Raw genomic sequence first — 25,195 nt, 5'->3', positions numbered from 1 at the left:
CAAGATGACTTCCTTGTGGGATTCCCGATGCGGCGAGAAAATCTTTTGAACGAAAACCTTCTACTGTAACGGAGAGTTTCCGTCCAATCAGGTATGTTTGAGCCAACGCAACAAATTACCACTGACACCATATTTTTCCAATTTGGCAATCGTAATGGCGTGATTGATCTTATCGAATGCCGCAAGTCGGTATAGATGACATCCGTTTGACCCTTATTCGCAAAACTCTCTGTGACATGCGACGTAAGGCACAGGAGATTTGTAGTGGTAGATCTTCCCGAGATAAAGCCATGTTGTTCATCGCTCAGATACTGCTTACTGTGAGACATCTTTGCATCCAGGACTATTAGTTCAAACAACTTGGAAATGGAGGACAAAGACGAAATGCCACGGTAGTTGTTTACGTCCTTTCGATCTCCTTTTTTGGGGACAGGAAACATGATGGCGGTTTTCCAAATAGACGGGAATACACCACTAGATAGTGACAGCACAGACAAACAGACGTCACACTCTCATCATTGTCCATCGACCACCTTTTTAACGGTCGATTCAAATATATTGTAGGTGGTCAATCCACCACCCGCAGCGCTCGCGACGTTTTTGTTCGCGTTTGACGTTTGCTCACTACCGCCACCTGTTGGCTCATCGGCCAAAAACACCGATTTTAGCATTGGGCGTACATGTCCTTGTGACTATGATTTTTATCCAGATTTGTTCTAAGTGTTACATCTGTTTGTCTGTGGTGACAGATTGAATACATGTCGAAGTGGTACGATGAGGTTATCGATGTATTTTTTTAACGAAAACGGCTGGAATGCCGTCTGGTCCGAGGTTTGTAGATGATTTTAACTGCGATGCAGCTCTAAATATCACGGCGTTATCGATGTCGAGGGAGCTCAGAGTGCTCCCTACCAGCAAAGGAACATTGGATGCAGCTTGGTTGACTTGTTCATCGGAAATTATTTCATCGCAGAAACTTGTCAGCAAAAAGTTGACTGACTTTTTGTGGCTCTGAGGTAACTTCACCATTAAGAGTCATGGTTGAAGGGAAACCTGACTCCTTCCGTTGAGAATTCACATAACTCCAAAAAGATTTTGGCTTTGCCTGCAGGTTTTGCTGGATTCCGTGTTGGTAATGCCTAAAACTCTCACGAATTCGCAATTTGTATTCGGCGTTCAAACTCCGATATTGATCACGCAACGGAATCGTGCGGTGCTTACAATAATGCCTGAGTGCTGCTCTTTTTGCGGTTTTCAATGAACTAAGCTCACGTGTAATCCATGGTTTCCTGTTACCATTGAAAGCTTTCTTGGGCACATGCCGATCAATAACATGCCCAATTATGTTTGAGAGAGTCAAAGCCGCCTCATCAGCATCTCGTCCATCCAGAACGTTTAACCAATCGATGGAGGCAAAATATTCTACAATTCCACCATGGTCAGCATTCAGAAAGTCATAGGAAACAGGAACAATTCCTTTCATGTCGATTGTATGGCGGTCGTTCAACGTAAGAATTAACGGAGGGTAATGCCTTGCTTGCTTGACACCACACAGTAAATATCTATAATATTTTGATGTTTCACATGTTTGGGGTACATTTTTCTTACTCGATTGAAAAAAAACACTTGGTTCAGTCTGTCTGAACACCGACCATATCTATGTTTGCTATTTGATATTTAAATACTTGAATTGTGCTGTATCAATATTTACAGGTAATTGTAATAAATAAGTATGTATAGAACAATAACAATTTTAATTTATCCCCATAATTGAACGACAATATTAATTAGAATGAGCCTCCCCCACATCATCCCTCTCAGGAGAATTTTGATTCCCAATATTTTTTTTTTTGCGGTGGTTCAGAATTGAAAATATCAAAAGTCTATTGTAATCACATCCTTTTTGTTCAATTGCATGTGGTGTTATTCGATATTTAAGCCGTTAAGCCGAACATGTTGATCCTTCCACAAGAACCAACAACGAGCATTGCTTATGTTAAGAGATTTTATCGTAATGCACAACCAGCCTAAACGTTCTTCCCCTTTTGTATATGTACTAATTATAATTTCAAATTATTTTAATTAAATTAGTTGTGTTGTCTACTATTGTACACGGCAATATGTTTCAAAATAAGTGGAGCTGCTTTTAAAACAAACTTTAACATCGATCAACCAAACCATAGAATATCCAATAGCGAAAAAATAATAATAATAACCGATCATTGCAAATCGAGCCGAACTGGCGCTCTTTCCGTGCGCACGCGCTCTGTCCGTGCGCACGCGCTTTCTGCAGAGCTGTCAAACAGACTTTTGTGCCTTCCTTCTTTCGCTCTCCTTCAACTCAACAACTCAGCACGATCCACCTCGCGGTGGATTGGTGAGCTGCAGTGTTGCCACATTTATATCTGTACCGTAGGCTAAAAAATCTTTTTCATCTGTACCAGAGATTCTGAAAATCTGTACCCAAAATCTGTACCACACACAACATTAATTGTTGAAAGAAACTTTAATCTTAATTTATTTGGAAATCTAATACAGTTTTTATTGAAATAAATTCACTCTTTATATGTTAAATTCTATGGAAATAGTATTGTTCAATAATAGTTTCGTGGAAATTAGTTTCAAATTTCAAGCATTTTTTGGATATTGTGTTACCAAAATCGCCAATTCCAAAAATCTGTACCAATCTGTACTTTTCGGTGAAAATCTGTAATCTGTACCGTACAGAATCTGTACCAAAAACTATTCGAAAATCTGTACCTTTCCAGATAAATCTGTACTTGTGGCAACACTGGTGAGCTGTCTGGTTGTTGCAGATGAACACTTATCGTGTAGCGTGACATCATCATTGACAGTAAGCTTGCAACTCACCAGACAAACGATAGGTGTAATTAACAACTGAGTCCAGTTGTTTGTCTGGTGAGTTGCACGCTTACTGTCAATGATGATGTCACGCTACACGATAAGTGTTCATCTGCAACAACCAGACAGCTCACCAATCCACCGCGAGGTGGATCGTGCTGAGTTGTTGAGTTGAAGGAGAGCGAAAGAAGGAAGGCACAAAAGTCTGTTTGACAGCTCTGCAGAAAGCGCGTGCGCACGGACAGAGCGCGTGCGCACGGACAGAGCGCGTGCGCACGGAAAGAGCGCCAGTACGGCTCGATTTGCAATGATCGGTTATTATTATTATTTTTTCGCTATTGGATATTCTATGGTTTGGTTGATCGATGTTAAAGTTTGTTTTAAAAGCAGCTCCACTTATTTTGAAACATATTGCCGTGTACAATAGTAGACAACACAACTAATTTAATTAAAATAATTTGAAATTATAATTAGTACATATACAAAAGGGGAAGAACGTTTAGGCTGGTTGTGCATTACGATAAAATCTCTTAACATAAGCAATGCTTGTTGTTGGTTCTTGTGGAAGGATCAACATGTTCGGCTTAACTAATCTTATTTTAAATATCGAATAACACCACATGCAATTGAACAAAAAGGATGTGATTACAATAGACTTTTGATATTTTCAATTCTGAACCACCGCAAAAAAAATATTGGGAATCAAAATTCTCTTGTGAGGGATGATGTGGGGGAGGCTCATTCTAATTAATATTGTCGTTCAATTATGGGGATAAATTAAAATTGTTATTGTTCTATACATACTTATTTATTATAATTACCTGTAAATATTGATACAGCACAATTCAAATAGCAAACATAGATATGGTCGGTGATCAGACAGACTGAACCAAGTGTTTTTTTCAATCGAGTAAGAAAAATGTACCCCAAACATGTGAAACATCAAAATATTATAGATATTTACTGTAATAATGGAACTTATCTATTTGATGATACATTTGTATCAAAATAACATGGAAGATTTAAAATTGATGGAGTTCTTTACGTATCCTTAGAGCTCCAAAATTCATCTAGTCTGGTCTGTCTAAACACCGACCATATGATTCTCAAAAACTCATGAGAATGGTATTTTACTCTTTGAACTGTTATTTAATTTGGATGTGTTTAAAAGATTTATAAATTTAATTTATTATTGATGTTACGAGCTATGTCTGTAGTTAAACTTAATGCTACACAAGAAATATATTTGAATCAAAGTATTTTTATATATAAATCATATGAAAAAAAAATGTTCCAGAAAGTACTCTAGAATTCTTTGGGAGCGTCTCCCGGGATTCTTCCTTAAATCATTCATGAATCCTTCAAATCCTCTCTGGGATTGTTCTGCTGAAAATCTTGAGATTATTTCTGAATTTTCTTCCAGATATCGCTTTAGGATTCATCCAAAAAAAACGTTACCATTCCGGTATTACTTCTGAGATTCTTTCGGATATCCCATTGCGATTATTCTGGACATCTTTTTGGATTTTTTTGCAGAACTCTGTATGTGATTTTGCGTGTATCTCCTTAAGGATTACTTTTGAAATCCAGGAAATTAAATTCTTTGAAATTCTTGAAAATTGTTTTCGAAATACTATGGAAGATTTTACCATAAATCCTGATGCAATCCATTTGGATATTTAAAGAGGATTTTATCAAAAAATGTACGACTCTACTAGAAATTCTTCGAGAATTCCTCCGAAAATAACTCTAGATTTTTATCCGGAAATACTTCTGGTATTCTTATGAGAATGCCTCTGGTATTCTTCCAAAAATGACTTGAGATGCTTTCGGAAATCTTTCTGAAATTCTTCAAGAAATTCCACTGAGATTTTTACGCCAATATCTTTGAAATACTCCTGGGACTCTTACAAAAATCCTGTTGGAGTTTTTTTTCGGATATCTTTCTATTCTAAATTTTTCAATAAATTTTGCTGGGATTGTGCTGTAAAACCTGCTAAGATTCATCCAAAAATACGACTGTCATTCTTCCGGATATCATTCAAGTTTTCGTGAGATTCAACCGTAAATCGTTCTGGTATTTTTCAGAAATTCCATTGAGATTCTTAAAAATATCCTTCTGAAAAATTTTCTGAGAATTGTTTTGGGATTATAGAAGGATTTCCAGAAGAATTCCAAGGCGATTCACAGAAACATCACTTCTGTATGAAGGATTATCGTTAATATCTGAAAGAATCCCATGAGAATTCTAAATCCAAATTACAGTGATATTCAAAAGAATCCCAGAAGTTATTTCGCCAGAATCCCTGAAAGATTTAAAGGATATTCACAGATATCCAGAAGATTTCATGAATATTTTCCAGAATAATTCCGATGTCCAGATGAACTGCAGAAAGATTCATGGAATCATTTCAAACGGGATTTTTGGAATCATTTGAAAGTAACTTTTAGAAGATCCTCAGAAAAAGAAATCAGTAATCAAAGTAATCGAAAAAATCTCATTATTTCAAGCAATGCTCGTTGGTTCATGTCGAAGGATCAACATGTTCGGCTTAACGAATCTTATTTTAAATATTGAATGACACCACATACAATTAAACTAGTATGTTATTACAATTCTGAATCACCGCAAAAAAATATTTAGAATCATAATCCTTCTGAGAGGGATGATGTGGTGGATGCACATTCTAATTAAAATTGTCGTTCAATTATGGCGATAAATTAAAATTGTTATTGTTCCATAAATACTTGTTTATTTTAATTACTTGTAAATATTGATACAGCATATAAAAAGACATTGGTCCAGAAATTACTCCAGAATTCTATGGAATTTCCCTCCTGGGATTCTTCCTTAAATCACTTATGAATCCTTCAAAACCTCTCTGGGATTGTTCTGGAAATCTAAAGATTATTTCTGATTTTTCTCTAAGTTCTTCTGTAAATCACAGAATACTTACAGATATCGCTTTTGAACTCATCTAAAAAACATCGTTAGCATTCCGGTACTATATCTGAGATTCTTTCGGATATCCTTTGTGATTCTTCTGGACATCTTATTGGAATATTTGCATAAATCTGTATGTGAGTTTGCGTTTATCTCCTTAAGGATTACTTTTGAAATCCTGGAAATCAAATTCGAATCGAAATTCTCGAAGATTCTTTCGGAAATTCAATGGAAGATTCTAACAAAAATCCTGATGCAATTCTTCTGGATATTTTTAGAGGATTTTGCCAAAAAATGTACTACGACTCTACTACAAATTCGTCGAGAATTCCTCCGAAAATAACTCTGGCCTTTTTCCGGAAATACTTCTGGGATTATTATGAGAATACCTCTGGTATTCTTCCGGAAATCACCTGAGATTCTTTCGGAATCCCTTTAGAATACTTTCGAGGATGCTTCCGAAAATCTTTCTGAAATTATTCTAGAAATGCTACTGAGATTATTACGTCCATATTCTTGAAATTTGTCTGGGACTCTTCCAAAAATCCTGTAGAAAATCTTCCAGATATCTTTCTAGCATTCTTTCGGGAAGCCTTCTGGGATACTTTCGAAAATCTTTCTGAGGATCCTTCAAATCCTTCTGTTAAGGATTCTTGCAGAAATTCTTCCCGAATTACCTCTAGACTCTGGGAGTTTCCTGAATTTTTCAAGAAAACTGTTATTATTTCGACTATCTCTCTAGGATTCTTTCGGAAATTCTTCTACAATACCCCCAGATTTCTTTCTGTTATCCTGCTGGAGGACTTCAAAACATCTTTCAATGATTCTTCCAGAAATTTTACTGGAATTTTTCTTCCGTAAAACCTGCCGAAATTCATCCGGAAATACGACTGGAATTCTGCTTGAATGATAAGCATTCAAGAATTCCACCGGAAGTTTTTGTGGGATTGAACCGTAAATTGTCCTGGTATTTTGTTTAAATACATTGAGATTCTTAGGGAAAAATATACAGGATTTTTAAAAATATCCTTCTGAAAATTCTTCTGGAAATTGCTTTGGAATTGAAGGAGGATTTCCGGAAGAATCCCAGGTCGATTTACAGAAGAACCACAGAGAAATCACTAAAATATTATCAGGGAGATTTCTAAAGGAATTATTTTAAGGATTCTCGTAAATTCCTGAAACAATCTCAGGAGAATTTCGAATGGATTTTGAATGTTTTTCACAGTGATATCCAAAAGAATCTCAGAAGTTATTTCGCAAGAACCCCTGAAGATTCAATGAAAAGTCACAGACATCCAGACGATTTCATGAATATTTTCCAGAATAATTACGATGTCCAGAAGAGCTCCAGAAAGATTTACGGAATAATTTCAAATGGAATTTCCAGAACCATTTAAAAGTCACTTTCAAAAGATGCTCAGAAAAAGAAATCAGTAATCAAAGAATCTCATAGGTATTTTTTTAAAGTCCCAGTGACTGTCCGGTAGTTTTCTTGGAGGATTTCCATTTGAAGTCAAGGGGGATTTTCAGAAAATTCTGCCAAGGATTTAAGAAAATTTTCAAGGAAAATCAATGATAAATCACGAAAAAAATCAAAAACACTTCCTTATGAATTTCCAGAAGAATCACAGAGTTTTTTTTTCTCAAAAAATCTTAGAAAAAAATTCTAAAGAATCACGAAGGAATTTTCGGAATAATTCTGGATATACAAAATTATCTCAGGCAGAAACAATAAAATCAATAGCAATAAATCTGTAAGAATATAAGAAGGATTTCTGTAAGAATATAAGGAGGATTTACAAACAATAACAGAGGAATTTTCGGATGATTTCCATAAATAAAGATTTAAAAAAATCCCCGTCATCTGGAAGATTCTTAGCAGGATTTTCGGAAGTATTCCACAGGGATTTCTGGGAGAATTCCATTGGGATTTACAAAAGAATTCCAGAGGAATTTCCGAAAGAATCCCAAGAATTTGCACGGAAGAAAGTAAAGTGAAATAATAGATTTTTTTGATTATAGTCTCAGGCGTCTTTCCGAGAGTATTCTAGAATAATAGGTATAATCTAAGACATTTTTCGGAAAGAATCTCAAAGGGATTTTGAAGAACTTTCAAAGAGTTTCACGGAAGAAATACTGAAGAATTACGAGGAAAATATCAGAATTTAAATAATAATTTCGATTGGATTTCCAGAAGAAATCCCGAGAAATTTTGTGAGAATCCCCGAACCCAGATTTTTAAAATAGATTCCATTACACTGGAAAGCAATCATTAAATCATTTTCGGCAGAATTCCAGAATTTTACAGCAGAATCCTGAAAGGATTTCCATAATAACCCAAAATGGGTTTCTGGGATAGTCCAATAGGAAGTCCCAAGGAGGTTATTGGAAAAATCAGAGCGATCAAAGAAATAACTACATATAATAATTTCAGAAGGGTTTCTGAAAGAATCTCAGTGAATTTTCAAGATGTCCTCTAGCAACACAACTAATATATACTAATATTTACAACTCAATACTTAATTATAAATTGCGTTAAGGTGATTATAGAACAAAGCCACACCTCAAATTTTCAAAAGCACAAGACTTGAGAACCAAACAGCTTTCACCGTTGAAAATTTATCCCATTAGTCACCACCAGCAAGCAAGCAGATTGATTGGTTTTCAACGCAAACTGTTGTCAGATTCTCCAGTCTTGTGCCCTTGTTTGGCTTCGTTTTATAATCACCTTAAGCTGAGTGTACGCCATCCAGTTTGGGGGCGGATTGACGGTATCCAAGTGGATTAAAAACAATTATAGGAGAACGTGTGGAAAATACATATGAACTGCGCAGAATACATCAGACCGATTTAGCATTGCTGCGCACTTCTAAAAGCATTTTATTTTTATTAAAATGTTTGATAATAGTAGAACGACAATGATCATCAGTTGATTTTCCGCTACTGTTTTTTTTAAATCACAATTGTTATTTCTTTCCGTGCACGCGCTCGGGAAATGAATCTGGCCATGGTGCAACAACCGCGCTACATTCGATGAATCCTATGCGACAAAAATTGTCGGCGCTATCCGTCAAATTCGCTCACCAAAGCTATTTTGGTGACTTTAACATCACAGCTCTGGACTATAAGCCATTTTACGAAGCCTGGTCAAATGACAGGAGACCTGGGATTTTTCAATCATCGTCGTCAGTTTTCGCGATGATGATGGTTGATGACTGTGCGCATTTCAAGCGTAGCTTTTCATACAGGCGAAAACTTAAATGGAGAAAAAATATTAAAATATTTCTGATCACAAAAATGCCTTTTTATGTGAAATATAGGTGAAAAAGAGGTAGCTGATACAATAACTAGGTGTAAAGTTGCAGTAACAAACATTTTTGGATCTCTTTTTTGTCATTTTCTTCATGTCCTCGTTTGGTAAGATGAGGCGTTGTTAAAAATCACGCTGGATTTAATCCCAGGTCTCCTGTCAATTGACGCCGTTTCGGCGATCAGCTGTTCCGAAACGTCTCGTAAAATGGCTTATTGACAGATGGAGATGACAGACACCGCGCTACTGTCTCGAAGAGGCTTTTTAATAGGCGTGCCTCATCGCACTATGGGCCAGAAATCAAAATTTCGCGACAAAAGTAAAAAAATCTTGTTTCATAAATTTAATTATTAAGATGAACTTCTCATTATTGGGAACATGTGTGATTGTATACCAATCTTATTTGATTTATTAAATGATTGTATACCTATCTTATTTGATTTATTAAATTGTTTCATTGTACTATATGGAGGTTAATTTTGTTTAAACTGAAAAACTTGTATTTCAGCCTATTATTAGAAAATTTGGTTTGAGGGGAAAAATAACAAGAAAAATAATTGTGTGTTCATTTTTCGAAAGCAAATTGAGTGTATTTCACATGTGTGATATAAAAATAATGTTAAATTTAAATTTAACCATGGATTTTACAATGTACCAGTAATGTTTACTATATTTTTACTAGTTCGCCTTAAAAGTTTATTTATTCTCCCGTATTCGGCTTGCAACCAGTTTGAGGTGGAAGCCTAGACTCCACTCATTCTTGCGCTACCAAAAGTTTTAGCATATATTTGCGGATGGCCGAGATACAGCGGTTCAAGTACAAGCGATAATTACAGTGAAATACAGTGAAAACAAAGCGTTATAAAAATTTAATAGTTTAAATGATGAATTAAATGCAATTATACTGTGAAAAACCAATAAGTATATTGAATAAACAGTTGTCAATACTTACCAAACAACAATTCTGAGAAATTATTAGTGTACCTTCAGAATACCTTGATATGTACGAATCATATCTTTGAAAATGTACAATGCATTTTGTAATTTGATGTATGAGCGAATTTGAATATGTAATGCCTTAATGAACATATTTCTCCAAATATTCATAATCCTTACAAATATTCTCAATTTTATTTCAAATGCATCTTAGTCATCCCAAACACGTCTTTTATATGTTTTCTTAAGTTTGTTTTACTTTTAGGTTGGTATGTGTTCATTTTGAAGGTGTTTGGAATTTTGTCGCGAAATTTTGATTTCTGGCCCATAGTGCATCGGCATGATCGGCACAAGTATCGTCGTTGTTTTTAAGGGCGGTTTGTAATTACACGGTAATCTCACGTTAATGAATCTTGAGTTCAAAAAATCAGTCTATGGTCGATCGAGTAAGATCATCTGTGTAGTTTATTCTTCTTTATTTTTGTTCTTCCTTTTTAATCTATTATTTTTTGGAGAAGAGGGTGTATGTGTGGGTGCGAAAGGGTTAATTATAATCTGTGTACTCTGAGCTTAACTTCCAGTGGATGGCACTCATTATGAGTACCATCGCAGTAGGCACATGCAGGCAGAAAATATCAATTCCTCCTGTTTCGATTACCAACCGGCGTGGAGGTAAGACCTACTACGGCAATTACGGGTGATTCCTTTCTGGCAGGTATTTGGAATAACACAATTACATTTCATTTGTCGTAGCAGTTCAGACTTTTTACAGGTGAGTTGATTTCACCTGTTTATTAGAGATAAAAAATAACGTTTTCAATTTACTTAACCTAACTTAACCTAAACATATAACACATTAATTGTGGCAATAAAAGAATTAATATAACTCAGTCATTTATCGGTAGATTTTCAATATTTTCCCACCAATCGGTCGTAAATTTATACAACATTTTGCTCAATTGGAGAAAACTTTTGATTTTTGACGATAGACTGTCGACTATTGGGAAAATGCCCAACTAACATTCACTCATTTAACAAACACCATTATGGCTGTTTTATTCAGCACCATGTTTTATAGCATTTTAATAATTTTCATGGCCAACCTTTGTTCAGGCGTTGTTTACACACATTTGGAGAAACTTTAGAGCATGTCGTTGAATTCCTACATTACTTTTCAGCTTTTAAAACGTTTTACAAGCATTTAGTTCAGCTTTTATACGACTTGTCCAAAAATAATTTAAAACAAATTAACAACAAAAAATATATTTTTCTTAGCGCTACAAATGTAGTGTATCATGATATAACAACCATATTTGAAAATCGACTGGATACTAGATTCGAACTCGAGACCTTCCAATCGTCAGCGGTATGCCTGGCCATCTGCGCCATCCTAAAATTGATGAATAAATCGTCCAGTGAAAAATATAAACCTCTCATAGCTGAACATTGATCATGTTTGAGCTTCTATTCGACATCGTCTAATCAACAACTGAAAAAGCATATTATTCAGCTGCTGTTTAGTGCTGATCCAAGCTGAGTTCAGTCGGCAATTTTTAGCGCACAGTGAGAAAATTCATGTCAATGATGGTCAACAATAATGTTTAGTTACACAGAGTGGAATCAGTCTGAAATGATTAAGGTGAATATGCATCGGTTTGGCTCAAATTTTCAAGAGCACAAATCTAGAGAACCAGACTGCGCAGCGGTTCGAGGTGAAAACCTAATCGATTGGTCACACGCTGGTGGTAACCAATCGATAAAGTTTTCAGCTTGAACGGATGTTTAGTTCTCCAGATTTGTGTTCTTGAAAATTTGAGGTTTGACTTCGATGCTTCTTCACCTTAATCTAATTACATAATAAGTTTTAGTTTGTTCAAAACTTCAATTTGAATGATTCATTAACTTAAATTGAAATTCATTTAATTTTATAAATTATATTTGTATTTTCTTAAATCGCAGTATTCAGTTGTGAAGTCCATTTTCTGAAATTTAACTGTAGTGTGATCGCTTTTACAAGGCTTGATTATTGCTGAACAATGTGTTTGTTAATCGTCATTTTGGCCTCTATTGGATCAACTGTTCTTATAATATACTCAAGTTGAATTAGGATTTTATAAGATACTTATTCAGCTCTTATTCATGCTTAGGATAAATGTGGAAATAGCTGAAGTGTGACGCAAGTAAAACGTTAGTTCGTCTTCTGAATATCCGTTTATGCATATACATTTGTTTCGTGGAATATTGGCTTTTTAATTGGGGGAAACGTGTCTTGTTCAGCTCATTAGTAAAACAATCTTGACTAGTCGAATGAGAATCTTTGGAACCGTTTAATAAGTGGCGATTCAACTTTTGTTCATTCTAATGAATAACGTTGAACATTGACCTAAGTTTGTGTTAAAAAAGCACCTTCTCAGCTCTTTATAGAGCAAAATTTTTATTCAGCTGTCATTACCATAATTGAACAATAATTAAACCTGCATGCTTGTTTGTGGCTCTGAATTGTTAGTTGGGTGTCGACCCCTTTCATACACAACCAAACTCGTTCATATTGTCTTCCACGATTCTTTAGGGTTGGGAAGCGCACTATAAAAGCAGACCATTTTCAGCTTATTCGTTCATTCTTCTTTTGATGTTAACTACATCTTACGGCAATATACTGGGTGTCAATTAAAAATCTAAAATGTTGGGACCGTCACGATATTATGTTAGTTTGAACTAAAGGAAGGCTGCAACTATGAAAATCGACTAAAATTCAAATGCATAAAATCACTTGGCGTAGTTAACGTCAGGCGGTCGTGTCTTGTACACAACCCCCTCTGATTTTTATGTTATTTCTAAAAGTTTCAAATGTTTTCTAAATCAAATCTAAGATGTGTAGGCGACGATTGCAGATCAACGAGGGTAAAGTTCGAATCACATTGGATTAAAAAGTTCATAATTTAAATTTTCCATATGTAATGAACATCATCTGCGACGTGATTGATATCAGAAAAGTTAATACCGTTAAACGGGGTAACTTTGATAGTTTTTCGAAGAAAATTTGAATATTTATGCATGCTGTTTCAAAGAATTATAATTTATTTTTTTAAAAATAGTACTGGCATCCTATCCTACTGGCATAACTATCGATTGCAGTTGAAAGATTGCCAAAAGATTTATTCTGAATGGATATATCATTTTTCAAATAATCGAAAGTCGGTTTTCTGTTTTGGGGTACCGTAAAATCGGGTGTAATTGATCAGAAGGGTGAAATTGATCATCGTATTACACGATTTCATTTATACGTAATGGAGCACAAATATCAATGTAAGCTGCAGTAAATGAACGTTGCTTGTCGTAACTATTGACGAATTGTGTGATATGATGTTTTTTGCGTTAAAGAATGTTTATTACTATGAAAATAACGTAAAATTTCAAAATCATGCACGGTGCAGTATTGACAAACACCTATGAACTTCTATTTATAAGCAAAGATTTGAACATGAAAGTTTGTGAGGATGCTTGAGATATATCGCCAAACCAGATTTCATCACCAAAACTCGTACCAATTAGCTCATATGGTTGAAATAATTGAATTTCTGTTAGATATCATTGAATTCCTTCCTTCCTTGAAAATTGCATACATTTAGGCGTTTACCGCGTAATTCTTTAAATTTAACTATTCGTTATTTATCTTCTTCTTCTTTCTGGCGTTACGTCCCAACTGGGACAAAGCCTGCTTCCCAGCTTAGTGTTCTTATGAGCACTTCCATAGTTATTAACTGAGAGCATTCTATGCCAATTGACCATTTTTGCATGTGTATATCGTGTGGCAGGTACGAAGATACTCTATGCCCAGGGAAGTCGAGAAAATTTCCACCCCGAAAAGATCCTCGACCGGTGGGATTTGAACCCACAACCCTCAGCTTGGTCTTGCTGAATAGCTGCGCGTTTACCGCTACGGCTATCTGGGCCCCTTAAATTCGTTATTTATATAAATATTGAATTGGTAAGAATTTTACAAGCATATTCGGATTCAGGGAGCTCAAATTTATCATATAGAGATGTTTTAGAAACTAACAATAATGGCATTGACAAGTGATCAATTTCAACCCGAAATGAGATCCTCTGATTTTTTATTTTAGAGGTATTTCTTAATACTAAAATGATATTTGCTAGAAAATGTCGGTACATAAGTCGATGAGGCTCACCTTCGTACTTGTTTTCCTGCATTTAGTTGTGTGGCATTGTTAACATTATAGAAAACAGACTAGATAAACCGTGAAAAATGATCAATTTCACCCGAAATTACGGTAACTTTGATAATGGAGTTTAAATCGAACAAAATTGATTGCATTATGGAACATTTATATGACGTTGCATACCTCTAGGCGTTTAACGCTATATGGAAATTTCTATCTTAGATTACAAAACTGGCTCCAATTTATAAAAATGGATTCCGCTAAGAGATTTGAGACCAAATTCATGTTCTACTATAACTAGGCCATCATGGATAAGTGACGAACTCATTATGATTTTATCAAATAGTGATCGTAGAACAGATTGTTTGTAAGCGTTGCAAAAATGCTAAAATCTTATATATTTTTAATATTTGCATTTATATCCTCAAATGTACTTGATTCCAACGAAAATAGCTTTGAAATAAAGTGTCATACTAATCTTCACTTTTGCATTCGTTTTGCTTAACTAATTAACATAAACTTTGTTATTTCGTTTAGCATTTTGTGGGTCTCGCACTATCAAAGTTACCCGCATTATCAAAGTTACCCGCATTATCAAAGTTACCCCGTTTTCTTGCTACAGAGTAAAATGCACACACCTTGCTTCCTAACATGAATTTTTTGAAAAGCAGTGCGCACTGAAAGGGTGCCTATAGCAGAAATTAAAGAAATCGCTAATAATATCATCAGCATAGTTTCTGACAAATTGTAAATTAACGTGTTCAACATTTGAATTTGGATTGCCGATGGCAGTGGCGTAGCTAGAGTTTTGGGGGCCCAGTGCAGAGGTAGATTTGGGAGACCCTCAAATAGAGGTTTGCAAAATATGCCCGTCATTACCGAACTCACACGTACCTTCAACATTTTTTTTTTAAAAGGTTTAACATTTGGAACAAAAATTCGTGATTTAAAGATTAAAAAATATTGTGCAGTTGAGAATTCACCCATATGAGAAGTAGTATATGAATCTGAGAAGTAGCCAGAATTTTCGCCGAATTTTTGAAAGTAGTTTTTGATGCTACATATGTATGAAGCAATTGCTTTAAAAGTTTCTATATATTTCTATTTGAATGCATCCTCTTGGATCTTCGTATATGTACTTCGATAACTTTTTGAATTGTAAAAGGCAAGGCAGCTGCAAAAGCTGAAATTCTTCAAAACTAAGATCCACAAAAAACTTGCTGTGTATTGTCTGGTATTAAGTACCATCAGTGCACCATATTTCGCTCATTTAACGCAAGTTATCTGTTCAAAAGTTTATTTAAAAATAACTATTGTGGTGATTGTTGCTATTATTATATCGTAGCTCAAAATATAGGAATTCAGCGGCAAATTAAATTGAATTTGAAAAACTCTAAAATCATTTAATTGCATTAGTTACTGCATCTATGTGTTCCTATTTCCGCTCACGGTTAATCTGTTTTATGGCAAACATACTAAAATATGCATAATTTCGAAGTTCGTTATATATTTTCGTATTTTTATAGTCAAACCATAATTACAATTTAACGATTCAAAATCGATAATTTCTTCTAATTTAAGTTTTTTTTTTTTGTATGAGCGGTTATTGGAACACACCAAAATACCTACTGATCTAATAACCGCTTGCAAGGTCTTGTGTTTCTGATATAAAGAATTATTTCATCAAATGAAATTAATGTCAGACGACTTCATTTGAATGTTGTTGATGTTGCTAGAGACTAAAAAGCTGTTGCGAAAAATATTGCATTTTTTAATGAAAAATCAATTTTTAAACTAGTAAGCGGCTACTTGTTCACTGATGGTAGTATGCTTCCGGTTATTCCTTTTTGAACTCTTTGAGGACTCGTGATAAAAATCTTAGAACAATTGATAGGAAAATATATGGTGAAATCTCTGAACAAATTCCTGAAATTCTATCACTGAAAATTTTGTTAATGTTTTTTTATTATTGATATTATTGTATGAGGAATCCCATCGAAAAAAAAGAATACAATAAGCCTTGAAGAAAAAGCTTGAATCTTCTGAAGTAAACATATTTTCCTGGAGCTCTGCAAAAACACCTTAAATCATTGTTGTTTTTTTCAGGCACACATTAAAAAAAAAAGTCTTCGAAAAAATAAAACTTTCAAGAATATTTGAAAGCATTTTTGAAAAAAAAAACTCACAGAATCGCTTAGGAATTTCCGGAGAAATCACTGCTTTTATCACTTCAAGAACTTATGTACGAATCCAAGAAGGGCTGTAAATTTTCGGAATCCACGTGGCAATTTCTTTAGAAATCCCTTAACACCTGTACACCTAACCCCCCTCAGAAAGTCGGAAGTGCAAATTTGACCATGCATACCTCTGTCGTTTTCGAAGCGATTTTAATTTTTTTTTTCAGCAATGAAACCGGGCACTGTTCAAAATGATGTACATTTTTGCGTCTACCCAAAATTATTAAGCAAAAGGCAAATCCTAATATTTTTGAAAAACTTTTTTTTTTCACATATTCAACAATAAAACAAAATTTAAAGCGACAATGATTTGCTTGTGTGTTGAACATGTTAGAGCAGAAATATAAATTTTTGATTGCTTTCAAAATTTCTTTTACTTATATTTATGTAATATTTTACGAAAAACCCTAAATTTTGGACAAATTTGTCTGTAATTCAAAATTCAATACGATGACATATAGTTTTTACGACATGGAATTTATTGCGAAAGTTAAATCAAAATGTGTGCATATAAACATAAACTTCCAATAACACTCAAAATGTATTTTACCCAGAAAATACATAGAAAATGTATTTTCTGAGATTTTTTGTCTTTAACATGTTCAGCTATATGAGCCTACTTAAGTATCTACATAAGCGTCACGTTTCAGTTTTTTCATGCGTGCGTACAACCAATTGAACAACAACAAGGAAATAGATTTAAAAAACATATATGTTAAGGCCCCTGAAATGTGGAAACCCAAAACCAAGGTCCTCTCGGGGCCCTTAGCTCATTCTAAACCTAGCTCTAAAATATAAAAAAGGGATAACCTAGGGTACATAGATGATCCAAGTCTCTTACAAAACTTATTCCATGCTAATTTTCTTTTGGGATCTTACAAATTATCAGTTTCCTATAAGCTGTTTCGAACATTAATTGATATGAGAAATCCACACTGCGATTTTGGGGCCCCTAGGAGCTCGGGGCCCGGTGCGGACCGCACCCTCCGCACACCCCTAGCTACGCTACTGGCCGATGGCGACTGGTTTCACACCATCGATTGATGTGGTTTACAATTAGTGAAAATTCACGTGTGAAACTCAGCATGTAGAATGTTTTCAGTGTGGGCTAGTTCGTAATTTATTCATTCATTCAACGTAAGCCTGTTAGTTACAAAACTGTTGATCAGGTCAAAGAAAAAAAGGGGGACCAACGCCTTTACTTCCCTTGCGAAGGAAGTCGGCACTATAAGGTTTCATCATAAGTGACTATCTCGGGGATGGGATTCGATCCTAGTTCCTCGGCGTGAGAGGCGTGTGTTCGAACCACTACACCAGGTCCGTCCCCTGCACAGTATTGAGTGTGAACCATTTTGTCCAGTAATTTGATGTTCTCTTCCATTCTTTTTGTGCATTGTAAAATAAAAAGGTAGAATGCTTAAGATTTATTTACGCTTGTTTATGATATTTGTACTTATTTGATTGGATTTTAAGCCCTTCGAGCGATCTCAACCATCTCAAATAAAGTTCAGTGTCTGTTGCCAATCTGCAAATACTAAGAACAGTTGCTTATTTCATTTCATGTAAAGTAGTAGGTGATGTCAAACGAGAATCTTTGCCATAATTTTCACAATGCTCTGGTTCCTGCTCGATTGGCGGAACATGGCCAACATCTACACTAAGTGAAACATTGACCAGTTGGTATTCTGGAATATGCTGTTTCAATGAACAAGAGTTTTAATAGCGAAGGTTGCATCGTGGAAAAGTGCAGCCAACTGACGCTGACTCTCCGTGAAAATCATTATTGGCGATATGGCAATTGTGCCTACTTACTGGATACTTTAGTATATCCGGGGACGGACCGGTGGCGTTTAGCTACCGTGTTGAACTGAAGTGTCCGGATGCATCGATTCCCGGACACCGGCATATCTCAAAAAATCAGAGGGGGTTATGTACAAGACACGACCGCATGACGTTAACTACGCCAAGTGATTTTTTGCATTTGAATTTTACTCGATTTTCATAGTTGCAGCCTTCCTTTAGTTCAAACTCTAACATAATATCGTGCCGGTCCCAACATTTTAGATTTTTCATTGACACCCAGTATATTGCCGTAAGATGTAGTTAACATCAAAAGAAGAATGAGCGAAGAAGCTGAAAATGGTCTCCTTTATAGTGTGATTCCCAACCCAAAAGAATCGTGGAAGACAATATGAACGAGTTTGGTTGCGTAAGAAAGGGGTCGACATTTTCCCAATTTTCGACAGTGTATCGTCAAAAATCAAAAGTTTTCTTCATTTGAGTAAAATGTTGTATTAATTTCCGACCGATTGGTGGGAAAATATTGAAAATCTACCGATAATTCAGTTAAAAAAATTGTCATGTCTACCTATCTCAAGTGATATTCCTTATTACTCTGGTACCTTTTACTTGTTCGTACCTACGGAATTTCTGAGCTATTAATACTTAAAATCTAGCCACAACATGCGGCTGCCGTAAGCGCAGAGGGGGAGACTTCCCGGACTGTGGACTGATTAACATATTATTTTGTTCTTTATTTGCAGGATATAAAATAAATCAAACGAAGCTTCGTAGATTTGTACAATACAATCAGGATGGCGAAAGTAGTTGATCTGGATTATTTGAAGAGCATCAGTATGGTGGATCTGATTAAGGAGGAGAACTATACTGAGTACGAGTACACTGAGGTGATTTACTGCAAAGGGGCGTCACCATACATGATGGTGGTAGGCACCCACAAGCAGAACAGACACAGGGCAGTCTCGAATTACAACCACCAAACCTTGTGTAATGCAATTGGTCAGCAGTGCCCCTTCAAGAGAGATATGCCCGACGCAACAGGCAGAGCAGTGTCCGCTGTCAGTATTCTCACACCCCAGGGTATAAGAGAATTGTCACAGATATTAGCTGCGCTGCCCAAGATCACTCTCTTCGATAACGAGGGTGGAATAAATGTATCTGTTCTGGTGGCTCTCATTCGTTGGATACCTGGGATGGAGAGTGTCCATATGTCATATGTTATAGCTATGGATGACGGTGTGCAGATACAAGACGGAACTGACGCGCTCTTTGCTATAATGGCACAAGAGCACAAAGACTACCGGGGTGAATCCGCAGCCGGGTATGCTAGACACACGTCAGCTGTCATGGCATGTGCTGCCTATGCTGCATTGCTCATGGTTTTTAAGACCATAAATGTAAATGCTGTAAACCAGATGGATATCTTCATAGATATGCGTATCAGAGCCCTGTGCCACATCTTAGGTCTTCGGGCTAAGTCGATCACATGGGAAAAGAGTATCAAGCCCTTGTTTAATGAGGAAGATCTCAGAAAGTTAAATAGCGAGCTGGGTTTCTTCCCCCGTCTAAAGAAGGCACTGTTTGTTCCAGTACTAGATATGTTTACACCTGAGCTCCAGCACATGAACCTAATTTTCCAAGAGACCTCAATGACAATATTCTCCCTGATTGCGGAGTTTTGGCTGACCAATGACATCACTCGATTGCATGTCGCACCCTTGGTCCTCGTAGAGCTGCCTAAGTGGCTAAAAGCTGTGAACCAACTGGTAACAACTTATGGGTCCTCGTGGAAATTCTACAAACTAATCGATCCAAAAGGAACCCTAATTGCACAGAGTAATTTTAGAACCCTTGGGTGCGCAGCCCTCTCATGGAAGCGCTTGAATACGGTCCAGACGGGTCAGGCTTCACTTGCGCAGCTTCAGGGGGTAAAAGCAAACCCTGAGTTTGAAAAGTTGGCTGCCATGAAGCTCAAGCCAGAGTTTTTAAGGACCGATGCTAAGTCCGATATGAATATCCTGAGAAGGCTCCTGGCAGATGAGTCTCCTCACGAGAACATGAACTGGAGCAGAGTCGTGAAAGCAATCGAGGAAGGAGAGTGGGTAGAGGGCCGAGACTTCTAGAGACCAATCGCCCCAATGTTTTTAGCAAGTGCCAATCATGTCACAGCGTCTGTGTAGCTTCTCTTATATAAAAAAATGGCTGAGTTATTAGTATTTAAAATCTTACATAATTTCGTGACGGTCGCAACATTTTAGATTTTCAATTGACACCCAGTACACGGTGTGTTTCGTAGAAGAACTCTCGCGTTCATTTGCTGCAAAAACCAAAATAATCGGTCGGGGGGTCTAGAGTAAATTTTTTTTGTTTGATTTCGAGAGACTTGCACGTTGTTTGTATTTGCGTATCCGTGTGTTTATGTACATTGGGGTGGTTCAAAATTTAAAAATGTTTGAAAATCCAATCTTCCATATGTTCCTTGTCATCCTTACTATATAAATAGTGTTCTGTGAAATTTTCAGCTTTCTAGGTGGTGATTTAAAGGTGGCCCAAAGACAATGTAGGTTTATATGAAAATTACTATGAAGAAATTTTGAGATATATTCCAAACACGCTTGTAATGTAATACAAACTTATCATCCCATTATAAAAACTCATTATTCTACCATAACAAAGAAATTTGCTCAAGAGAGAAATTCAATCCAACGGATAGCAGAAGAGAATTTCATGAGTTTGTTTGCTATTATTTAGCTTAATATGGGATTAGAGCCCTGCAAACATGTACAAAAATCCCAAACAAAATTTGCTCAAAGGGATTTGTTTCTTCAGCAACATCCTTCATTGAGATTTGAAGAATGAGTTTTCAATATGGGATGATAAGTTTTTTCTTACATTACAGCAATAGCGTGTTTGGAACATTTCTCAAAAATTCTCCATAGTAATTTCCATATAGACCTACATTGTCTTTGGGCCACCTTTAAATCACCACCTAGAAAGCTGAAAATTTCACAGAAAACTATTTTTATGGTAACGATGCTAAGGAGCATATGGGAGATTGGATTTTCAAACAGTTTTCAAATTTGAATCGCCCTAATGTACATATGTTTGGATGTATATTTAAATGAATGTACGTATGTATATCTGTAAGTAAATATTTAAGTATACTAGGATTACTGGAAAATGGATATTGTTAAAGATTTCAGCGCTTTTTTTTCAAATGCGACTGGTCATTTTATAAAATTGTTATCCATCTATAAGTATTCACATATAAGAATAACAAATAAAGCAACTATCTATCTATATAAATAAAAATGGAATTGTGTTTGTATGTCACGAAATGACTTACGAGCGGGTCAACGGATTTGAATGATTTATTCTCCGTTTTGTTCGTCAAGGGTTCCGACGTGTTTGTGTGTATGGAAAGCCCAGGATATTCACCGGGAAAGTCGGAAAAAACGAGAGTGAACGTAACTGTCATTTTGTATGGGACGATCCTTGGCGATTTTCAACAGCCTACTTGATGGCAAGACGAAGTTTGCCGGGACCACTAGTCTATATAAATAAAAATGGAGTGGTGTTTGTATGTCACGAAATGGCTTGAGAACGGTCCAACGGATTACCGCAAGATTTTCACTGTTGCACTCCTCAAGGGATGCGACGTGTTCGTGCGAAGAAAAAATTTGGGAAAGTCGCCGGGTTTATCGGGAAAACGGGAGAAGACTAAGGTGTAATTTGTATGGGGAATTTCTTGACGTTTTCCAACAGCCTACTTGATGGCAAAACGAAGTTTGCCGGGACCACTAGTTTCCAATAAAAAAAATAAATTATCAAGATTTGTAATTTATGTGCAAGTATGTAATACATTTGAAAAGTTCCGGTATTTCACTTTTGTATCTACGAATAAAAAGAGAAAATTAGCATAATGTATGATCTCGTCCTAAAAGCCATAGGTGACCAAGTGTGTAGCTTGTTATTAGTGAGCATACGAATGGATTTACACTTTATTTCACAATGCTACGATGAAGAGAAGACCCTCCTCTGTCTCCCAGCGGTGACAGTTTTTATTTTGGTCCGTTTATCTGCTTAAAAATAACGAGCTACATACTCAGTTACCAATGGTTTTGAGGGTGAAGATACACAGAGGCCAAACCTCGAATTTTCATTGCACAAGTCTACAGAAGCAGACAACCGGTAACTCACTAGTCACTCGCTGGTGGCGACCAATCAATAAAATGTTCGACGTAAAAGGTTGTCTAATTCTCTAGATTTGTGCTCTTGAAAATTCGAGGTTTGACTTCGATGCATCTTCACCTTAGGACGAGATCATAAGCATTTGCGTAGCTAGGATTTTTTTCTGGAGGGGGCCTAGGGGAGGCCTGGAAAATTCTTGTTTTCAAAAGCATGCCGGTCGCAATAATCACAGGTTTGTTTTTAATTGTTACTTTGTCTCATTTCACGGCACATCAGTGATATTTGTAAATTTCAATTTTCGCTACGGAAAAGATTCATTCCTTCAATAATCCGATTAAAAATCCTTCAAGTATTCATGCAAAAAACAGCTCACAAGGAATGTTCTTCATGATTCTTTCACGAACTTTTCCTGTATTCCATTATCTGTTTTGATCAGATTCCTTTGAAAATTCCTGCGGGAATTTGAATTATTTTCGTACTTTTCAGTGCCTTCTCCAATAACTCTTTTACTAATTTTTACTGAGTTCGTCCTGTGATTTTCACGGTAAATCATTCCCAGATTTTCTGATCTCATTAGAATTTTGAAAAAGTCAGATAATGCATTAAAAATTCTTTTAATCATTACTCCTGGAAGGACCTCTTCGTACATACTAAATATTCATTCCAGTTGTCAATTTAAAGTATGTTCCGCTTGTTCATTAATAAGGCCGGAACAAATTTGAAATTTACTTTTGTCCCCCCCCCCCTTCAAAATTTTCAAAAAATCAGAAGGGGAAAATAAATAAAACATCTTATTTTCAGTGTAGATTTTCATTATTCTTCGTGTTTTTTTAGCTAGCTTTGTAATTCGTATTTACTGTATTAAATGAGCTAACAGGTTTTATTGGATATCAAGTCCTCAACCTGTTTGTTTTACTGTAACAGAGTTGTCTATGAAAAGAGATTTTTTTATGATTTACATGAATTCTTCTTCTTCTTAGCATTACGTCACTACTGAGACAGACCCTGCTTCTCAGCTTATTTTCCTTATGAACACTTTCACAGTTATTAACCGAAAGCTTTCTTTGCCAAAGTTGCCATTTTTGCATTCGTATATCATGTGGCAGGTACGATGACACTTAAGGTGAAACAGTTTGGAATCAATTTCTAAGATTACACTGAAACTTCAGAGGCACAAATCACGCAAAGGAAGCATCCAACAACAGTGAACTTTTTATTTTGGCTTTGTACACTAGCAGAAAGCTCAAAATAAGAAGATCAGAAACGTTTACCAACTATTTATCCAGTTTTGTGCCTTTGAAATCGTGAGTAGGGTCACAAATCGGCCATTGTGACGGCCATCTTTGGATTCCGAGATGTTTCACCTTAATGCCCAGGGAAGTCAAGGAAATTTCCATAACGATAAGATCCTGGACCGACCGGGATTGTTACATTGGGGCTGTTCAAAATTTAAAAAAAAAGCTTGAAAATTCAATCTCCCATATCTTTCTTACAATCCTTACCATAAAAATAGAGTTTGGTGAAATTTTCAGCTTTCTAGGTGGTGATTTGAAGGTGACCCAAAGACGATGTTGGTTTATATGGAAATCACTATGCAGAAATGTTGAAACATGTTCCAAGCACGTTAGTACTGGAATGTAAGTACAAATTTATCATCCCATAGTAAAAACTCATTCTTCAAACCATGATAAAGAAGTTTGCTGAAGAGAGCAATTCAATCCGACTGATAGGAGAAAAGATATTCATGAGTTTGTTAGCTATTATTTAGCTTCACAGCCCTACAATCATTTACAAAAATCCCAAACAAAATTTGCTCAAAACGGATTTGTTTCTTCACCAACTTCCTTCATTAAGACTTGAAGAATAAGTTTTCCCTATGGAATGATATGTTTGTACTAACAGTACTAACGTAATTGGAACATTTTTCAGAATTTCTGCATATTAATTTTCATATAAACCTACATCGTCTTTTGGACAACTTTAAATCACAACCTAGAAAGCTGAAAATTTTACAGAACCCTATTTTTATGGTGAAGATTATAAGAAAGATGTGAGAGATTGGATTTTCAAACATTTTTAAGATTTGAATCGCCTTAATGTTACACATGTTGGACCAAATTGATACAATCTATATATGATTTCAAGTTGCATATAAGTGCAACATTTTCGCAAGCTTCTTAAAATTGTTATTAGCTAGAGTACAATTTGAAAGCCGATTTATGAAAAATGTTATGCGATCGATGTTACGAACTTCGAAAAAATGTCGTGTTTATTATTCAAACATTTTGATTTGACGGATATATGTGGCAAAACATGGTTTTACACCATATAAGAATAAAAAATGATGGATTTCCCTGAATTTCCATTTTATTATTTTTTGTCCCCCCCCCTCGACACATTTTGATGGAAGGAGACAAAAAAAAGATTTTAAGATTTGTTCCGGCCTAATTTGAATTTTCAGGAACTACTAAGGATTTCTCCAAAAGGTCCGATTGATTTTGCTGACGGATTCGCGTGTATTTTCGTTGCCGGAGAATTTTTTCCCCTATTTTGCAGTAGTGTGTGATCCTTTGACTGCGACGCTTCCTCCTGCGGGGCGGGTGATGCGGTCAGGATCGAACGTGTTACGCGTGGAGTGCAGTGAAAAAGTGTATAGTATTTTACGGAAACCCCAGTGCAGCGACGGAGAAAAACTGCTTCACATCCTGGTAAAATCGTTCTTTATTATTGT

General features: G+C 35.9%; 1 protein-coding gene across 1 annotated transcript; it reads left to right on the top strand.

The window, feature by feature from the left end:
- Positions 1-10,691: 10,691 nt before the first annotated feature.
- On the top strand, positions 10,692-20,575 carry LOC110676197. The gene is made up of 2 exons (XM_021843128.1): positions 10,692-10,727; positions 19,017-20,575. The coding sequence occupies exon 2, from the start codon at positions 19,068-19,070 to the stop codon at positions 20,394-20,396; it is 1,329 nt and encodes a 442-aa protein (XP_021698820.1). The 5' UTR covers positions 10,692-10,727; positions 19,017-19,067; the 3' UTR covers positions 20,397-20,575.
- The last annotated feature ends 4,620 nt before the right edge of the window (positions 20,576-25,195 follow it).

Source organism: Aedes aegypti, chromosome 1, assembly GCF_002204515.2.
Source record: "Aedes aegypti strain LVP_AGWG chromosome 1, AaegL5.0 Primary Assembly, whole genome shotgun sequence".
NCBI classification, from domain to species: Eukaryota; Metazoa; Arthropoda; class Insecta; order Diptera; family Culicidae; genus Aedes; species Aedes aegypti.
Note: the sequence above shows the minus strand (reverse complement) of the source record. Positions and strands in the feature narration are given on the sequence as shown.